Source organism: Budorcas taxicolor, chromosome 4, assembly GCF_023091745.1.
Source record: "Budorcas taxicolor isolate Tak-1 chromosome 4, Takin1.1, whole genome shotgun sequence".
Taxonomy (NCBI): Eukaryota; Metazoa; Chordata; class Mammalia; order Artiodactyla; family Bovidae; genus Budorcas; species Budorcas taxicolor.
The window spans coordinates 32678078-32698602 of record NC_068913.1 but is presented as its reverse complement, the minus strand read 5'-3'; the positions used below and the strand labels follow the sequence as shown (position 1 = coordinate 32698602).

Here is a 20525-nt window from a genome sequence, read left to right as displayed (position 1 = left end):
ATCTGGCGGGCGCCGCAGTCGGGCGTGCCAGCTGGAGGCTGCGCCGGGACTGCCCCCTCTCATTTCTCCCGCGCGAAACCCGGCCGGACGGCTCCACTCCCTCCCTCCGCTGCAGGGGGGAGCCCGGCGCCCCCAGATTGGCAGCCACCTCGGGCGGAGCCCGGCTGCAGCCCTTCTTGCGCCGCCTGAGAAGCGAAATCCATCGGTCGCGAAGTTTGGGTTGTGTAAGCGGAAGCTCGCGGGCGGCCGCGGCGGGGCGAGTGAGCGGCGCGGGGCGCTCCCCCTGTCCCGGGCGCCGAGTGCGCCCCTCCCCCGGCCCGCCGGAGCTCCGGGCGGGGCGAGCGTGCAGCGCGGCCGCGGGCGTTCTCCGTGCGCCGGGCCCCTGGAGAGCCAGGCTCCCGTGGCCGCGTGCTGGGCGGAGGCCGGAGTCCCGTGGGCAAGGATGGCGTTGGCGACGCGCTCGCAGGTGAGGGTCTGGCCGCCCGCCGCAGCCCGGACGCGCCCACGTCTGCCTTCTCTTTGCGCCTGGCTCTGCTCCCCGCCTTGGGCTGGAAACGTGGCCCTCGGCTGCCTGGTTGTGGAGCGGGCGTGCCCCGCAGGTGTGTGCGGTGGGTGTCGGGTGTTCTCCGGGCGCGGAGAGGCCGGGTGCGCCCCACGCGGGCGCTCACCGCCGTCTCGGGTGGGACCTCCGGGGTCGCAGGCCGTGCTGCTGCGGCCAGGAGCCCCCGGAGTGGACGCACTGGAGGGCAGTGCCGGCGGCGAGGCCGCAGGGACTCAGCAACTGCTTTTGCAGTGCTCGTGGGACGGGGAAGGGGAAGCTTTTTCTGTGCGCGCACCCCACTCTGGGATTGGTACGGGGTTAAGTTTAAGTGTAATTTTCTAAAACAAAACAAAAGCAGTCGAGGATTAGGCAGTTCAACTTGGATAATGGAGTTTGTAAGGAATGGCTTTTGTATTTGTTCTAGAATTTTTGTAATTGTTTTCAAGGAACTTGTAACTGTTTGGGGGAACTGGCACCGTCATTAGTCCAGGTTCAAAAACAAAAAGCCCCAAGATCCAAATCATATATACAGCATCACCCTAGTTACCCATTGTGGTTTTAACTAGGTCTTTTCTTAAAATTTTCATTATCGAGGTTCCAAGTGTTACAGTGGGTGGTGGGAAAGTAGCCTTCGCCTCAGTTTTCTTTTTGACTTTGTAAAAAACGAATACACATATTTTATTCAGAGGTAAGCAGCAAAACTTTTTCAAATGTACTAAAAAAAGTTTTAGAAAGGAAAGGAAGTAGCTCCTGAGATCCCGAAAGATGCTTTGTGTGAGGCTTGGGGTTTTTCTTGCCGTTGTGAACACCTCTCTCACTGCTTCCTCCTTACCTTTGGCTGGTGTTCACCTCCTTTCTCCACCTGGGTACTGGGCCTCCCCAAGAATTGGCAGACCTGAAGTGGAAGGTGGTACCTGAGCCTTGACACTGCCACCTGCCTGGGTCTGGCCACACAGTCACGCCACCGATGGTCACTATAACCATTTGATGATTTCTGAAAGGCTTCCTGAAAGTGGACACTTGAGAAAAATCTACTGTTGTGAATGTTTCTGAGGAGTATTTTTAAACTTCTCCAAAGAAGGGAGGTATTAAAAACAAGGAAGACTTAACTCAAGAAGGGGTGGGACAGGCTTAGTTAATGTTTTTATGTTTACCACTGGCCCTCACCATATAATTAGTATCCTAGGCTTATAGGAGGTTTGGGTTTCTCCTGGATTTAAGCCCTTCTGTAAGGAGCTTCCAGCCCCTTATGAATTTCATCAGAAAATGTATCTTGATGGTGTATCCTTCCTAAGACCTGTTGTTCTGGTGGTGCAACATAACAATTCCTGCATAGGAAATTTTAAATGTCCCAGGATATGTACTTGGAAATGAACACTTTACTGTCAAATAGTGAGGCTAATTTTCCATAGTGTTAATACTATTTAACCAATTGTACAGGTGGAGGTAAGCCACCAATTATACGAGAGCTGTTATGCACCCATTAGGGCAAGTCACTTTTTGTAAGATGATCAGGTTTTTTTCCCCTCCATCTCAGAAGACCCCCTAATTGGCAGTGCAAATTAAGATGTGTTAGGATATTTTTCAGTGGAAATGTTCATCATAGTTTACGTGTGAGGATATTATAGTCTTATCTGAGTGGAGAATGATTCTACCGGGTGGCCAGGTGACTGCAAATAAAAGCACTTAATGGACATTTCAGGCCCAGCAAGGTGTTGAATTCATGTGGCTCTTCCCTGTACCCCCACCTCTTGCACAGAGGAGCAAGGTGAGCACTCCAGCACACCTTGAAGGGAGGCTCAGCCCAGTGTGCAGTGGGTTTTAATCCCACACCTGCAGCAGATAATTTCCATCCCTTGCAAAGTGCAGAGCTGGAAGGGGCTTCCGTAAAGCAGCTTAGGCCCAGTGTTCTGAGTAAAGGGAAGTAGGCAGGGAGGAGACAAGACATTTGTTTAAACTCTGTGGACTCCATTCTAGCCTCTGCTTTTCTGCAGCTTCACCAGTGTGTCAGATTTGATGTCCTTTGACAGTGATCACACCTCCCATGGGCTCTAGTCCTTGTTGGGCTGACCACTGTGTCTTTGTGCTTTTGTATTGAGTGACAGGAATGATGCCCAGTAAAGGCTAGGGGATGGTCCCTTACTGAGAGCACTCAGCAGCAGGAGCCGGAGGATGGGACTGCCTTGGCTTTCTTGCAGAGAGCCTGGGAGTCAAAGAACTGACTCATTGGAAAAGACCCTGATGCTGAGAAAGATTGAAGGCAGGAGGAGAAGGGGACAACAGAGGATGAGGTGGTTGGATGGCATCACCGACGCGATGGTCATGAGTTTGAGGAGGCCGTGGGAGTTGGTGATGGACAGGGAAACCAGGCGTGCTGCAGTCCATGGGCTCGCAGAGTCGGACACGACTGAGTGACTGAATTGACTGGGAGGTCCTGAATGTTGGTGTGATCTTTTTGCTCTCTTCTAGCACTGGGGTGCCTGTGGGATCCTTAGAGAACGAAATAATACTAAATGATCTCATGTACTGCATGAGCATTCTGTCTGGATGAGGAAAGGAATTTATCTTTTTAAAAAATTTATGTATTCATTTTAAGGAGGATAATTACAATATCATAATGATTTTTTGCCATACATCAGTATGATTCAGCCATAGACCTATGTGTCCCCTCCCACCTCCCTCCCCACAGGAATTTTTCTGATGGTGATCTCACAGCCACAAAGTGGACTCATCTGATCCTCTGACTTAAAACATGTGCCCAGAGCCCCGGAAGCTGGTAACAGAGGGCGGTCATTTATGACATCTTAGAAGGCCTACACAATGATCTGTCATTTTAATCCGTGTTTAAAAGGCCACTTGTTCTTCCTTTTGATGTACTGCTGACCTCCCACCCACAAAAGAGCTGAATTCTCAGTGGTCGGGAGAAACCTCAGCACAGCAGTTTCAATTTGGTCAGGTGTATGGGACAGAAGACCGTAAGACACTTATGTGACTTAAACATTCAGGAGCAGTGAAGTAATGAAAGGTCATTCAGATAGAGTGGTGTAGGCATGCTGATTTTAAACTGCCCTTAAGCATTCTCTCATTACCCTGTGAACCACAGTAGAGAATTTTTACCTCCAAGATACAGTTTTGATTTGTAAAGGACATAGCTTTATGCATCAAAATGGAATCGAGACAGGCTCCTTGGGGAAGAATGTGCTGTGCTTAGTTGCTCAGTCGTGTCCGACTCTTTGCAACCCCATGGATTGTAGCCCACCAGGCACCTCTGTCCATGGGGATTCTCCAGGCAAGAATATTGGAATGGGTTGCCATGCCCTCCTCCAGGGGATCTTCCCCACCCAGGGATTGAACCCAGGTATCCCACCTTGCAGGTGGATTCTTTACCATTCGAGCCACCAGGGAAGCCCTGGGGAGGAATAGAGATTAAATATTTTGGGGATCGTTTTCTTTTTCTTTGTGAAAAGCAGTGGTCTGTAGGAATTTTTAAATAGGACCATTCAGAGGCCTAGTTGGCATATAGCTGAAGTTATCATGCCAGGATAATTTTCTCCTATTGTAGTAAATGCCCTGTGCAGAGGGCAGAAAAGTAGGTTGTGAAGTCCCACAGTAAAAGAGGCCAGAGTTTTGGTTCAAGTAGTTGATAGTTTCCTGCCATCATAAACATCAGCTGATGAGCAAAAGTCCCCCTGACTGGCTTAGTTCTTTTAGTGGCTACTGAGTGCTAAGCATTACGTCACTTACAGTGGAAGAAACCGAGACGCCTAAAACACTGTTCTTTCCCAGGACCCAGTCAGAGATCACTCTGGAGCTCCTTGGCTCTTCTGCCTTGGACAGAGTTCAGCTGGCTCCTGCTCTGAGCTGGAAGACCTCGGCGGCCTTCAGTTTTGAGGGTAGGAGAAGACCTTAAGAGTCATCTTTCTCCCTACCCTGCAAGGAAGGTCGTGCTGTGCTAGGTACTTAACAGATTTCATCCTCACCGTGGTGATGTGAAGTAGGTTGCATTATCTGCATTTTAAAGATAAGGCTGATAGACTGATTTGCTTGGAGTAGCCTAGAAAAGGAGCGGAATCAGAACTCGGTCTGCAGAGCAGGGGGCTGACTCTTGCTGCTAGACATGATCAAGGACACACCAAGTTTAAACTGAATAGAAGGAGGTGTCCGCCGCGTGGGGTTTTCTCACACCTTTGTCTCTCCTTTTAGAGAGAAGAGCTGGGGTGTTAACAGCAGCTCATGTAGTTCTTAAGGAACTGGGCAAGTTATGCTTTGGGCAGGATTCCTTGGGTGCTGGCTGTAAAAGTCGGCTTGGGAATGTGAAGAAGATCCACAAAGTCTTTAGACAGGATTGACTTTTAGATGAATTTCCTGTTGTACAAATAACACCCTGTTCACAGAAGCTGAAAAGGAAACAAATTGAACTGTTGCTCTACCTCACTTCTCCCTGGGTGTCATTTTCTAGTTATTTTTCCTTCCCTGTTTGCCTGTGTGCAGTCACCATTTTTGCTTAACCTCTACGGTATGCTGCTGAATTTTATAGTGTGATTGTTGTTTGAATCCTGCTTTCTTTAGCACTGTCCGTACTATTTTTCTGAGGAGCTTGGAGGTCTTTACGGTTTTCATTTTCATTCAGATGAGTGTTTTATGTATTTTCTGTTGAAAAATTTTTATTTATAAACAAATACATTTAAGAAACTTTGCAATGACCGTCTCGGAGTGGTACATACTACATGCCCTGCATTGAAAACAACGCTGTTCTTAATTGCTGTTTCCTCATCATGCACTGACTGTTTGGTAGAACATGCCTGATTGTCAGTAGATGAGAACCTCTCACATACTGTCTTCCTAAGGCATTTCTCCTTTCGTTGTATTAGCTGACAGAAGGCACTTTGTGCTCAAGTTAGAATCAGGGCTCATGATAACCGGCCTGGAATAATGACTATTTTCATCCTGAACTTAGAGCCCCCAAGCTAAGCCTTCTTTAAGGTAAGGTAAGGTGAAGTCACTCAGTCGTGTCCGACTCTTTGTGACCTCATGGACTTCTCCATCCATGGGATTCTCCAGGCAAGAATACTGGAGTGGATGGCCATTTCCTTCTCCAGGGGATCTTCCCCACCCAGAGATTGAACCCAGGTCTCCTGCATTGGAGGCAAACTCTTTAACCTCTGAGCCACCAGGGAAGCCTTCTTTGGTCTTGCTTATTTGGGCTGTAAATCATCTTCTAGGTGGCATTCCTGAAACTGTGTTTTCCTTGATGTTGTGGATGTCCAGAGATCAAACAGTAGGTTCACTCACTATAAAAGCTCTTTCTGAGAGCTTAAAAAACAGAAGTTTTTCTTGATGTGCTGGTTGTAATAGATGGGTGCAGTTTGTAAAATGTCACCGTGCTGTACGCTTAAGATCTAGGCATTTTCTGGTTGCATGTTGCACATAAAACAGTATAACATGGGCCATCAGGTGTGTGGTGACACCTTTCACAGGTTGTCCTGCCTGTTGAACTGTATCCTCAGGGCTGGGTGTAGTCCAGGGATCCCTCCCCAAAGACCCCCTCTTCTGTTCCCCCAAACCCTGTATAGCAGCAGCACTGCTTGTGGGCAGCCCCGCCCCCCCCCCCCCCCCCCCCCCCGCCATGTTTAAAGCTCTGCTTCTGAGGATCCCGTGTACCTGGCAAGTGCCTTTGAGTCTTTTTGGCACAAGAGCTGGCCCTCCCTCGGCTGCCTGCTGGTAGACACCTCCTCTGCTTGGAGAGCCCAGGATTTACCCCAGGGTGATGGCTGATCACCCCAAATCATGTGGCAGGCCAAAATGATACTTATCCCAGTGAGTGAAGGGCCTGGCATATCATACGTGCTTAGTCATGTCTGACTCTTTGGGGCCCCATGGACTGCAGACTGCCAGCCTCTTATGTCCATGGAATTTTCTAGGCAAGAACATTGGAGCAGGTTGCCATTTCCCACTCCAGGGGATCTTCCTGACCTAGGGATCGAACCTGTGTCTCCTGAGTCTCCTTCATTGGCAGGTGGATTCTTTAACAGTGGTGCCACCTGGGAAACCCCTGGCAAATCACAGCTGTTAAATATTTGTTGAATTTTTAAAGAAAGATGGTTTAGGATTGTCTGTGTATAGTGAGTGCAGGCGTGAGTTATGACAGGCTGGAACAGAGCTTCTGGAAATTTTTGTTGGACTGATTCATGGTGGAGGCCAGTTTGTGCCTGCCCCGGTGGCCTGGAGGTGTGCAGTCTCACTCTGCCTGTGCAGGAGATGTTCCCATTAATCTTGTTTTATCTTTAAAAGTCATGCCTATTCCATGATATGTTTTTATTCAAGAATGCTCTTTTAAATTATTATTCTGGGAAAAAAACTTCCCCTCCTCTTTCCCTCCTGTGGTCCTGAAAGCCTTCTGGCTGTTACTGAGCTCCCCAGCTTAAGCAGCACGGAACTGCCAAGTATAAAATTTAGAACTTGTACCTTTAATAAGCCCTGAAATAAATAAATACCTGCCCACCCCCCCAACCTACTCCATGCTTTTACTTAAAGCTCCATGACTCTGAGGGTGGTTAAGTTGAGGGCAGTGGGGCGAGGGGGGAGCTATCATTGATACTGAATTCTCTCAGAATATTTTTTTAATGCAAAATGCCTAGTGCCCTTTATTTTGTTCTCCAGTAACATTGGTTTAAAATAGAAAGTTAAAAATAAAAGTGCATTGAAAAAATCATTAATTTTTATATTTTTATTTGTTTATTGAGGTTGATTTACAGTGATGTGTTAGTTTCTTCTTTGCTATAGCAAAGTGATTTAGTTATAGAGATGTATATTCCTTTTCATATCCTTTTCCATTATGGTTTATTATAGGATGTTGAATGTAGTCCCTGTGTTGTCCAGTAGGACCTTGTTTGTTTTATATAAATTCTGTTATATAAAAATACAGTATTTGCAAATCCCAAACTCTGGATTTATCCCTACCCACCTCCTTTCCCCTCTGGTAAGCGTGTTTGTTTTCTATGTATGTGAGTCTATTTCTGTTTTATAAATAAGTTTATTATATTTTAGATTTCACATATAAATGATATCATATGGTATTTGTCTTTATTTTTCTAACTTCCTTCACTTAACATTATAATCTCAAGGTCTGTCCATGTTGTTGCAAATGGCATTGTTTTATTATTATTTATGACTAATATTTGTGTGTGTGTGTGCACAGCGCATCTTCTTTATCCATTCATGTGTCAGTGGGCATTTAGGTGCTTCCGTGTCTTGGCTGTTGTAAATAGTGCTCTGTGAACATTGGGGTGCAGTGTTCTATTTTTTTTGAATTAGCATTTTCATCTTTGCCTGATACATGGCCAGGAGTGGGATTGCTGGATCATGTGGCAACTCTATTTTTAGTTTTTTGAGGAACTTCCATACTGTTTTCCAAATGTCTGCACCAATTTACATTCTCACCCACAGTGTATGGGGGATTCCTTTTTCTCTACAGTTTGTCCAGCATTTATTATTTGTAGACTTTTAAATGTGAGATCGGTCCTGGGTGTTCTTTGGAAGGACTGATGCTAATGCTGAAACTCCAGTACTTTGGCCACCTCATGCGAAGAGTTGACTCATTGGAAAAGACTCTGATGCTGGGAGGGATTAGGGGCAGGAGGAGAAGGGGACGACTGAGGATGAGATGGCTGGATGGCATCACTGACGCGATGGACGTGAGTCTGAGTGAACTCCGGGAGTTGGTGATGGACAGGGAGGCCTGGCGTGCTGCGATTCATGGGGTCGCAAAGAGTCGGACACGACTGAGCAACTAAACTGAACTGAAGGGTGTCTCTTCTGACTAGTGTGTGGTGACAGCCTCACTGTATAGTCTTGATTCGCATTTCTCTAAGAATTCACCATGTTCAGCTGTTTTCGTGTGCCCGTTGCCCATCTGTATGCCTTCTTTGGAGAAATATCTACTTAGGTCTTCTGCCCATTTTTTAAGTTTTTTTTTTCTTTTTTTTCTTTTTTATTGAGCAGTGTGGGTTGGTTGTATATTTTGGAAATTAAACCTTTGATGGTAACATGGTTTGCAAATATTTTCTCCCATTTTGTAAGTTGTCTTTTCATTTTGTTTATGGCTTATTTGCTGTGCAAAGTGTTTAAGTTCGATTAAGTCCTATTTGTTTATTTTTGCTTTTATTTATATTGTTTGGGAAACTGACCTGAGAAAGCATCACTGTGATTTATGTCAGAGAATGTTTTGCCTGTTTTCTCTTCTGGCAGTTGTATGGTCTTATGTCTTATATTTAAGTCTTTAAGCCGTGTTGAGTTTATTTTCTTCTGTGGTATGATGGTGTGTTCTAACTTCACTGGCTTAAATGTGGCTGTCCACCTTTCCCAATACCACTTGCTGAAGAGACTGTCTTTTCTCCATTGTATATTCTTGCTTCCTTTGCTGAAGATTAATTGGCCATAGCTGTGTGGACTTTTTTCTGGGCTCTCTGTTCTTTCCCACTGATCCATAGTTCTGTTTTTGTGCTAATACTAAACTGTTAAAAATTATGTTTATTCTTAATTCTTTGTTTTTTTACTAACAGTTAGTCCCAGTTGGGGGAGGGAGGGGCTTCCCAGTTGGGGCACTGGTAAAGAATCCGCTGGACAACGCAGGGGTCCGATCCCTGGAGGAAGGCTTGGCAACCCATTCTGGTATTCTTGCCTGGAGAATCCCCATGGACAGAGGAACCTAACAGGTTACAGTTCATGGGGTTGCAAAGAGTCATACTGAGCATGCAAGTCAGGTAAGGAAAACCTTCTGCAAGAGGTCATGTGCATGTAGGAGAAAGGCTGGATGAGGCCCCACCGGCTTTAACTATTTTATTAAAAAAAAAAACTCCCCAAAAAACTCCCCCCCAAAAATTATTTGGGGAGGTTTTCTGTTTGTTTGTTTGTTTGTTTGTTTTGTTTTTTTAAATAAAATAGTTAGAGCCGGTGGGGCCTCATCCAGCCTTTCTCCTACATGCACATGACCTCTTGCAGAGGTTTTCCTTACCTGACTTTATTTTTTTATTTTTTTTATTTTTCCTTACCTGACTTTAAAAAAAAGTATAAAACTGCCTTGTTCTCTTTTCCCACACTGATTGCTTCAAAAATTCACTGAAAAGAGCATCTAGTTGTCCTTGTGAGTGTTATTGTACTAGGGGATCCTCTTCCTCAGCTGTAATTGGGAGCTGAGAGAGGATGCACTCTTAGGGAGTGTGCCCATTCACCGTGGCACAAAGCCAGGCGCCAAGTGGTGTCAGCTGCCTGCACAGGCCGGCATCCCGGGGATTGTTCAGCGTGTTTCCCCTGGCAGGGCAGAAGTGTGTCAAGAGGCTCCCTCTAGGAAGCGTGCAGGGCTGGGCCGTGGGGTGTGCAGGAGTGTGCAGGGCAAGGCTTGTCTGCACTGAGCACAGGGACAGTGGCTTACCAAGAGACAGTATCCCCTGCCTGCGTGTCCTCCAGACTCCTGCATCTGCCTGTGGACTTCCTGCACGTCCTCTAGGCTGACCGTGTGGACGTGGCCGACCTCGGGGCCCCTGGATTCTTCGGTCATCATGCCGTGACGGGGTCAGGTGCCCTCCTGGGCTGACCTCCCTGTTTGCATTCGCTACACCACGCTGACACTGGCTGTAGATTGCCCACGTCACCCTACCCCTGTGACTCATTGCTCATGGGGTCCTTTGGCACACGTTGGTACAATTACACCCTCTAATCACTTTTAATAATGAACATTGACACAGCGTCTTCTACTTCATGGAATGCTTTCCAGTCATAGTTTGGTAGCCATCAGAGCTCTATACAAATATTCTTGTTCCTTTGATAAATGCATTTTCCCGGCCCCTGAAACAGGCAAGACTTAAGATGTGCTCTGGCTAGTGAAATGTGAGCAGAAGTCTCGTGTATCAGGTCCAGGTGACATTCTCTAAAGCCGGCGCATCGCCTACCTTGTCATGCTCCCTCTGCCCATGTTCCTGACGGTGGAAGCGCTGTCAGCCTGGATCCTGGGTGAGGATGGTGTGCAGTGGCCCACCTGGCTGGCCCAGGACCAACATGTCCTGTGCACAAGAAAGAAGGCTCTCTTGCTTTAGATCATTCAGACGTGGAGTCGTTTGCTGCTGCTTTGTAATCTGTCCTGTCCTGACAGACACGCAAAGGCATGTGTGTTTCAATTTGGATTCTGTGGTTCTCATCTGAGTGAACTGGTGTCACGGTGGTGATAGAAGTGGGCTACTTCTGGCTTGTCAAAAGTAGGGGGATGTGCCTGTTGTCAGGGCTTCAGAGTTCAGGGATGTCAGTGCCCTGTGTCAGGCAGGGCAGAAGTGTCCCATAGGGAGAAGCCACCAAAATGTCAATAGCAGCTTGTTGAAAACCACTGAGAGCAGACTAGTTTGATTTGATAATCAGTCTTTTAGAGTACAGAGATCTTAACATTGGCGTCACATTTCCTGTCTGCTGACCCTTTGGAAAAGGAAATTAGCCAGAACTTCCCAAGTGATTTGGCTCCGTTCCCTCCCAGGACGTCTGCCAAAACTTTGTTTGGTTCGTAGGCTACCCAAGATACAGACACATCTGTTAATTTCCTCCCACTTACATTTTGTCTTTTAAGAATAGCATTGACTTTTTTCTTCTGCCTTTTTTTTTATGATGGCAGAATATACATAACATAAATTTTACTATGTTAACCATTTTCAAATGTATAACTGAGTGGCACCTAGTTCAGTCACGTTGTTGTGTAACCATTACCACTGTTCACACCCAGAACCTCTTCATCATCCTGAACTGAAACTGTACCCTTTAAACAATTCTCTCCATTCCTTCTCCTTCCCTCCAGTCCATAGTAATCACCCAGAAACACTTTGTGTTTCTGTGAATTTCGCTGGAAGCATACAGTGTTTATCCCTTCATGTCTGATGTATTTCATTTAGTGTATTTTCAAGGTTCAAAGATATCTCTTCTTACAATCTGAATAATAACCTATTGTATGCATATGCTATATTTTATATAGTATCCATTCATTCGTGCATGGACATGTGGGCTGTTCCTACCTTTTGGCCATCTTTAATAATGCTGCTATAAACATTGGTGTAAAATATCAGTTTGAATCCCTGCTTTTAATACTTATGAACATATACCTAAAAGCGGAATTACTGGATCGTATGATAATTATGTGTTTATTTTTTGGGGAGCTATGCAGTCCATGGGGTCGCTAAGAGTTGGACACGACTGAGCGACTTCCCTTTCACTTTTCACTTTCATGCGTTGGAGGAGGAAATGGCAACCCACTCCAGTGTTCTTGCCTGGAGAAGCCCAGGGATGGGGGAGCCTGGTGGGCTGCTGTCCGTGGGGTCGCACAGAGTCGGACATGACTGAAGCGACTTAGCAGCAACTTACCAGCAGCATCATATTGTTTGCCACAGTGGCTGCACACTTTTTTCATAACGACTAACAGTACTCAAATGTTCCAATTTCTCTGCTTACTCAGAAACACTTGTTTTCTATTTTTTTGATAATAGCCATCCTAATGGGTGTGACATGATATCTCATTGTGGTCTTGATTTGCATTTCCCTAATGATTCATGATGTTGAGCATCTTTTCAGTTGCTTATTGGCTATTTGCATATATTTGGAGAAATATCTAAGCCTTTTGCTAATATTTAAATTAGTGTTTGGTTGCGCTGTAAGAGTTTTTTCTATTTTCTGGATATTAACCCTGTATCAGATACATGATTTGCAAATATTTTCTCCCATTCTCTAGTTGTATTTTTCATTCTCTTGGTAGTATCCTTTAGTGCAGAAAATTTTTTAATTTTGGTGAAGTCCAATCATTATCTATATTCTTTTCCTGTTCTTGTCTGTGCATTTGGTGTCATATCCAAGTCATGAATTTTTCCATCTATGTTTTCCTCCAAGAAGGAAAGAGTTTTTATAGTTTCAGCTCTTAACATTTAGAGTCTTTGCATTTCTAGTTTTTTGTAGGTGGTGTAAGATAAGGTTTGAGCTTCATTCTTTGCATGCGGAAATACAGTTTTTCCAGCATCCTTGGTTGAAGACTATCCTTTCCCCATTGAACAGTCTTAGGATCCTTGTCAAAAGTCATTTGACCATCTAGTCAAGGGTTTATTTTGGGGTGCTGTGTTCTATTGCACTGATCTAAAAGTCCATCTTTGTACTAGGACTGTACTGTTTGGATTAGTGTAGTTTTGTAGTAAGTATTGAAATCAATTAAGTGTGAATACTCCCGTGAGGCTCTTCATTTTCAAGATTGTTTTGATTTTTCAGGGCCTCTTGAGATTCCACATGAATTTTCATAAGAGCTTTTTTGTTTTTGCAAAAAAGTGTTACCATGATTCTGATGAGGATTGTGTTGGGTATATAGATAGTTTTGGGTAGTGTTGTCATCTCAACATCATTAAATCTTCCAATCTATGAATATGTGATATCTTTCCATTTATTTATGTCTTCATGAATTTCATTCAGTGGTCTTTTATAGTTTTCAGTGTGTAAGTCTTCAGCCTCATGGCCGAAGTTAATTCCTAAGAGTTTTTTTTTTTTTTCTGATGCTCTGATAAATGGAATTTTTCCCGATTGTTCCTTGTTAGTGTATAGCAATGCTACTGATTCGATTTGAATTTGAAAAATAGTTATGATAGTTTCTATGGGATCTTTAGATGTTCTAAACACCTGCAAACAGTTTTAATGCCTTCTTTCCAATTTGGATGCATTTTATTTATTTTCATTGGATAATTGCTCAAATACTATGTTGAATAGAAGTGGTGAAGGTAGATGTTTTGTTCCTGATCATAGGAGAAAGTGTTAAGTCTTTCACCATTGAGTATATTAGCTGCGGGGTTTTCATATATGGCCTTTATTAGGTTGGTAATGATTCCTTCCATTGTTTGTGGAGCTTTTTAAAACCATGAAAAGATTGTCTGGCTTTGCTGTCAGAATAATAACCAGCCTCATAGAATGAGGTAAGAAGTGTTCTCTCCTCTTCACTTTTTTTTTTTTTAAAAGAATGTGAGAAGGATTGGTGTTAATTTTTTCTTTAAATGTTAACTAGAACTCTGTTCCTGGGATTTACTTTGTTGGGAGGTTTTTCATTATTCAAATTCTTATTAGTTAGAAATCTGTTTAGGTTTTTTGTTTTTGAGGAATCAGTCTTGGAAGGTTGTGTGTTTTACCCATTTCATCTAGCTAATTTTTTGACATGTAATTGCCCATAAGACTCTTTTTTAAAAAATATGATTTGCTTGCTTTTCGCTTGGCTGGGTCTCGGCAGCTGCATTGAGGGGCTGCTCGCTAGCTGCGGTGCACGGGCTTCTCGTTGCAGTGGCTGCTCTGTGGCGCGCGGGCTCTGGGAAGCCTGGGGCTTAGCGGCTGCAGCACACAAGCTCAGCAGCCGTGGCTCCCGGGCTTCCGAGTACAGGCTCGGTAGCTGTGGTCCATGGGCACAGTTGCTGCCCGGCATGTGGGATCTCTGGATCAAGGATTGAACCCGTGCCTCCTACATGGGCAGGTGGATTCTTTACCACTGAGCTACCAGAGAAGCCCCTAATTATACATAAAGTACTGCTTTTGTTATCTTTGTTACTTCTGTAAAACTAGTAGTAATGCCTCTGCTTTATTTCAGCAATTTGGATTTTCTGTCTTTTTTCGGTAATCAGTCTGCCTAAAAGTTTGTCAGTTGTGTTATTGTCATAGAACTGATTTTTGGTTTTACTGATTTTTCTCTGTTGGTGTTCTGTTCTTTATCTATGCTGTAATTTTTTCCTTCCTTCTGAACCTTTGGGCTTAGTTACCATACTTCTTCTAGTCCCTAATAATATAAAATTAGTTTCTTGGTTTGAGATCATTTTTAATATAAATATTTGTAGCTGTATATTTTTTCTTAGTATTGCTTTCTCTCCATCACATAGGTTTTGGTATATTTTGCTTTCACTTCTTTGAAAATATTTTCTAATTTCCCTCGTGTTTTCTTCTTTGACCGCTGGTTGTTTAAGAGTGTTGTTTAATTTCTACTTATTTGTGAATTTTCCAGTTTTTCTTCTGTTGCTGATTTCTGGTTTTCTTCTGTCATTATTACAAAGGTAGTTGATGTGATTTTAATCTTTTAAATTTATACTCACATGTTTTGTAGTGTCACAGACAGTCTGTCTTGGGGAGATTTCCATTTGCTCTTGAGGAAAATGCATATTCTGCTGTTATTGGGTGTTGTGTTGGGAGGAAAACGTATATTCTGCTATATATGTCTGCTAGTTCCAGTTGGTTTATAATGTTCACTTCCTGTTTTTCCTTACTGATCTTCTCTCTGCTGTTTCTGTCCATTATTGAAAGTACTGTATTGAGGTCTCCAACTGTTATTGTAGAATAACTTTTTTTTCCCAATTCTGTCAGTGTTTTCTTTGTAGGTATTGAAGCTCTGATGTTTCATACATATTTATAATTATTGTATCTTCTTGATGGGTTGATCCTTTATCAATGGGTAATGTCTCTTATAATTAATATCTACTTTATCTGATATTAGTCTCATTTTGGGTTACTGCTTCTGTTGAAGATCTTTTTCTATTCTTTCACTTTCAACCTGTTTGTGTTTTTAGATCTGAAATAAGTCTCTTGTAGGCTGCATATGGTTGGATCCTATCATGCAATTCATTCTGTTAATCTGTCTTTTGATTGTAGAGTTTAATCATTTGTATTTAAAGTGATTGCTGATGGGGAAGGACTTTTACCGTTTTATTTTTGTTGTCTTATGTCTTCCAGCTTTTTTGACCCTCATTTCTTGGAATTACTGCCTGTGTTTGTGTTCTGTTGATTTCATTGTAGTGGCATGTTTTGATTCCTTCTCGTTTCCTCTTGTGTGTATTCTACAGATATTTTCTCTGTGGTTACCATGGGGATTACATATAATATTCTAAAATTAAGACAGTCTAATTTGAATGATATCAATTTACAGAAGTGGCATACAAAAGCTCTGTTCCTAGATAGTTCTGTTCCTTCTCCTTGTTGTTGATGTCACAAATGACATCTTCATGGATTGTGTACCCAGAAACATAGATTTGGTTTTTTAATCCTATAGAAAATAAAAAGTGCAGTTTCAAAACCAAATTTACATAATACCGAGTTTTATATTTGTGTTTTTACCTTTAACTGAAGACTGTATTTTTGTATGGCTTTAAGTTACTGTGTCCTTTCATTTCAGCTTGAAGGACTCTCTAGGATTTCTTGTGGGCAGGTCTAGTAGTAATGAACGCCCTCAACTTTTATTTGGTAACGTCTTAATTTCTTCCGCATTTTTGAAGGACAGTTTTTCCAGATACAGAATTCTTGGTTGACAGTTTTTTTACTTTCAGCACAGATGTATTAATCTATTGCCTTCTGCTCTTCAAAATTTTTGAAGTGAAATCAGCTAGTAGTATTACAGAGGGTCCCTTGTTGTTATGAGTTGCTTTTCTCTTGCTGCTTTCAACATTCTCTTTTATCATTCCACAGTTTAATTAAAGTGTGCCTCAGTGTGGATCTCTTGGATTTATCCTACTTGGGATTTCTATAATTCATGTCTTTCATTAAATTTGGGAATTTTTTGGCTATTATTTTGTCAAGTCTCTTGATTCTTTTGCCTTCTCAATCTGAATTTGAATTTCTCTAGGGAGCAGGCAGTGGCACCCCACTCCAGTACTCTTGCCTGGAAAATCCCATGGATGGAGGAGCCTGGAAGCCTGCAGTCCATGGGGTCGTGGAGAGTCGGACACGACTGAGCGACTTCACTTTCACTTTTCACTTTCATGCATTGGAGAAGGAAATGGCAACCCATTCCAGTATTCTTGCCTGGAGAATCCCGGGGATGGGGGAGCCTGGTGGGCTGCTGTCTGTGGGGTCGCACAGAGTCGGACACGACTGAAGTGACTTAGCAGCAGCAGCAGGGAAATATTCAATTTAGTTATTGTATTTTCTCCAGAATTTGTTTCTTTTCCTTGTTATAATTTCTCTTTACTGATAGTATCCCATTGCTTATATATCATTTTCTAGTTCTTTTTCTACCCTAGTTCTTTCTGTTTTCCTTTTGCTCTTTGAGCATATTTAAGACAGTTATCTTTGTCTAGGGAGTCCCAGTCTGGTTCCTCAGGGACATCCATTTCTACCTATTATTTTGTTCCTTTGAATTTTGTTTAGTGTGCGTTTCTTCTTTGCCAAAAGTTGGGTGTTTGAGAAACTGCCACCTTTTGCAGTTTTTGAAGACTGGCTGTAATGCCAGGGAAACCATTCACTGGTTGGCTGGGTATGCTCTGAGCTCGGAAAATTTAGTTAAGCTTTTCTCACATCTTTTTTGAGAATGTGTCTCTTGGACCTGTGTGTGACTTTGTCAGTTCTTCCATATAGACAACTTCTTTGGACTATCTTAATTTCCCTAGAGGTTCTACCCAAGCTTCTCCTTGGGGCTTTAGATGGTCTGTTGTATTTATCCAGGCGTAAACTCTCATTCCCAGGCATCTGCAGGTCTGTAGGCCCCTACCGCTTCCATGAGCAATGGCTGGAGCTTTTCCTCACCCTAGAGTGAATTAGGTGAGACAGGGACCCTCAGGCAGCCCCCCTGACTGATTGGAAAGTTGCAACAGCGTCTGCTTTACTAGTTTAAGGTAACTGGAAGGGAGTTGGAAACTAGGCTGAAGCATCCTCTGGACCAAAAATTGCATTGTGAACAGAATGGACCAAGGATGAATAATAAAAATGCCACCGAAGTTCCTACCATTTGGAAGGTGAATATTTCTTCTTTCTTTTCTCTTTCCCTTGAATTTCTATTTTATATTGGACTATAGTTGATTCACAATGTTGTGTTAGTTTAAGGTGTACATCAAATGATTCAATTATACATAGACACGGGTCTGTTGTTTTTCAAGCTCTTTTCCCATTTAGGTTACTCCAGAATACTGAGCAGAGTCCCTTGTGCTATATAGTAGGTCTGTGTTGTCACTTTTAAATATAGTAGTGTGTATATGTCAGTCCGAATGCTCAGTCTATCCCCTGTCCCGTGCTTGCCCCCTGATAACTATTAAGTTCATTCTCTTAAGTCTGTTTCTGTTCTGTAAATAAGTTCATTTGTATCATTTCTTTTTAGATTCCACAGATAAATGATATATGATTATTTGTCTGACTTCATTTACTATGATAATTCCTAGGTCCATCCATGTTGCTGCAGATGGCATTACTTCATTTTTTATGGCTTAGTAATATTCCATTGTATATATGTACCATGTTTTCTTTATCCATTTATCTTTCAGTGGAAATTTAGTTGTTTCCATGTCTTGGCTGTTGTGAGTAGTGCTGCTGTGAACTTAGGGGTACACGTATCTCTTTGAATTATAGTTTTGTCTGGGTACATGCCCAGGAGTGGGATTGCTAGGTCATATGGTAATTCTGAGTTTTTCTGGGGAACCTCTATACTGTTTTCCATTGTGACTGCATCAGCTTACATTCCCACCAACACTGTAGGAGGTTTTCCTTTTCTACATACCCTCTCCAGCATTTGTTATTTGGAGACTTTTTAATGATGGCTGTTCTGACCGGTCTGAGGTGATGTCTCATTGTAGTTTTGATTTACATTTCCCTAATAATTATTCATGAACATCTTTTCATGTGCCTACTGACCATCTGTATGTCTTTGGGGAAATGTCTATTAAGACCTGACCATTTTCAGTTGGGTTGTTTGGTTTCTGTTACTGAGTTATAAAAGCTGTTTGTATATTTTGTTTAAGCCCTTGGTTGCATCGTTTGCAAATACTTTCTCCCATTCCATAGGTTGTCTTTTCCTTTCCTTTTTTTTAAATCATTTCCTTGGCTGTGCAAAAGCTTATAGGTTTGATTAGACCCCATTTATTTGTTTTTATTTCCATTATTCTAGTGGATCCACAGACTGTTGCAGTTTATGTCAAAGAATATTCTATTGTTTTCCTCTAAGATATTTTTAGTATCCAGTCTTACATTTAGGTCTTTAATCCATTTTGCGTTTATTTTTGTGTATGACGTTGAAGAATATTCTGGTTTTTTCTACATGTAGCTGTCCAGATTTTCCAGCATCACTTATTGGAGAGGCTATGTTTTCTCCATTGCATATTCTTGCCTCCTTTGTTGAAGATTCATTGACCGTTGGTGTATGGTTTTTCCCTGGGCTTTCTATCCTGCTACATTGGTTTGTATTTCTTTTTCTGTACCAGTGTCATATTGCTTTGATTACTGTAGCTTTGTAGTATAGCCTGAAGTCAGGGACCCTGATTCCTTCAGCTCCGTTTTTCTTAAGATTGCTTTTGGCTGTTTGGTGTCCTTTGTGTCTCCGTAGAAATTTAATTTCTTTTTTTGTTGTTGTTGTTCTGGTTCTGTGAAAAATGCCATTGGTAAGTTGATAGGGATTGCATTGAGGCTGTAGATTGCTTTGGGTTGTATAGTCATTTGGACAGTGTTGATTCTTCCAATCCAGGGACATGGTATATCTTTCCACCTGTGTTATCTTCGATTTCTTTCATCAGCATCTTACAGCTTTCAAGGTATAGGTTTTTTGCTTCCTTAAGTAAGTTTCACAGCTGTTTGGAAGGCCTCCCCAGACAGCCATTTTGCTTTTTTGCATTTCTTTTCCATGGGGATGGTCTTGATCCCTGTCTCCTGTACAATGTCACGAACCTCATTCCATAGTTCATCAGGCACTCTTATCTATCCACTTCCACTGTATAATCATAAGGGATTTGATTTAGGTCATACCTGAATGGTCTAGCAGTTTTCCCTACACTCTTCAATTTAAGTCTGAATTTGGCAATAAGGAGTTCATGATCTGAGCCACAGTCAGCTCCTGGTCTTGTTTTTATTGACTGTATAGAGCTTCTCCATCTTTGGCTGCAGAGAATATAATCAATCTGATTTTGGTGTTGACCATCTGGTGATGTCCCTCTTGTGTTGTTGGAAGAGGGTGTTTGCTATGACCAGTGCATTTTCTTGGCAAAACTCTATTAGTCTTTGCCCTGCTTCATTCCGCATTCCAAGACCAAATTTGCCTGTTACTCCAGGTGTTTCTTGACTTCCTACTTTTGCATTCCAGTCCCCTATAATGAAAAGGACATCTTTTTTGGTTGTTAGTTCTAAAAGATCTTGTAGGTCTTCATAAAACCGTTCAACTTCAGTTTCTTTAGCGTTGCTGGTTGGGGCACAGACTTGGATAACTGTGATATTGAATGGTTTGCCTTGGAGACAAACAGAGATCATTCTGTCGTTTTTGAGATTGCATCCAAGTACTGCATTTCAGACTCTTTTGTTGACCATGATGGCTACTCCATTTCCTCTGGGGGATTCCTGCCCACAGTAGTAGATGTAATGGTAATCTGAGTTAAATTCACCCATTCCAGTCCATTTTAGTTCGCTGATTCCTAAAATGTCAACGTTCACTCTTGCCATCTCTTGTTTGACCACTTCCAATTTGCCTTGATTCATGGACCTGACATTCCATGTTCCTATGCTATATTGCCCTTTACAGCATCGGATCTTGCTTCTATCACCAGTCACATCCACAACTGGGTATTGTTTTTGCTTTGGCTCCATCCCTTCATTATTTCTGGAGTTATTTCTCCATTGATCTCCAGTAGTATATTGGGCACCTAATGACCTGGGGAGTTCCTCTTTTGGTATCCTGTCATTTTGCCTTTTCATACTGTTGATGGGGTTCTCAAGGCAAGAATACTGAAGTGGCTTGCCATTCCCTTCTCCAGTGGACCGCATTCTGTCAGGCCTCTCCACCATGACCTGCCCGTCTTGGGTTGCCCCGTAGGCATGGCTTGGTTTCATTGAGTTAGACAAGGCTGTGGTCCTACTGTGATAAGATTGACTAGTTTTCTGTGAGTATGGTTTCAGTGTGTCTGCCCTCTGATGCCTTCGTGCAACGCCTACCATCTTACTTGGGTTTCTCTTACCTTGGGCGTGGGGTATCTCTTCACGGCTGCTCCAG

The 20525-nt window shown here is 42.9% G+C and overlaps 1 protein-coding gene across 1 annotated transcript in view; it reads left to right on the top strand.

Moving 5' to 3' along the window:
- Positions 1-371: 371 nt before the first annotated feature.
- CDCA7L (cell division cycle associated 7 like) overlaps positions 372-20525 on the top strand; it is a 47389-nt gene continuing 27235 nt past the window's right edge. Inside the window, exon 1 of the mRNA XM_052639248.1 lies at positions 372-466. Within this exon, the coding sequence (XP_052495208.1) occupies positions 443-466 (24 nt within the window). The 5' untranslated portion in view covers positions 372-442. The remainder of the gene's footprint in view (positions 467-20525) is intronic.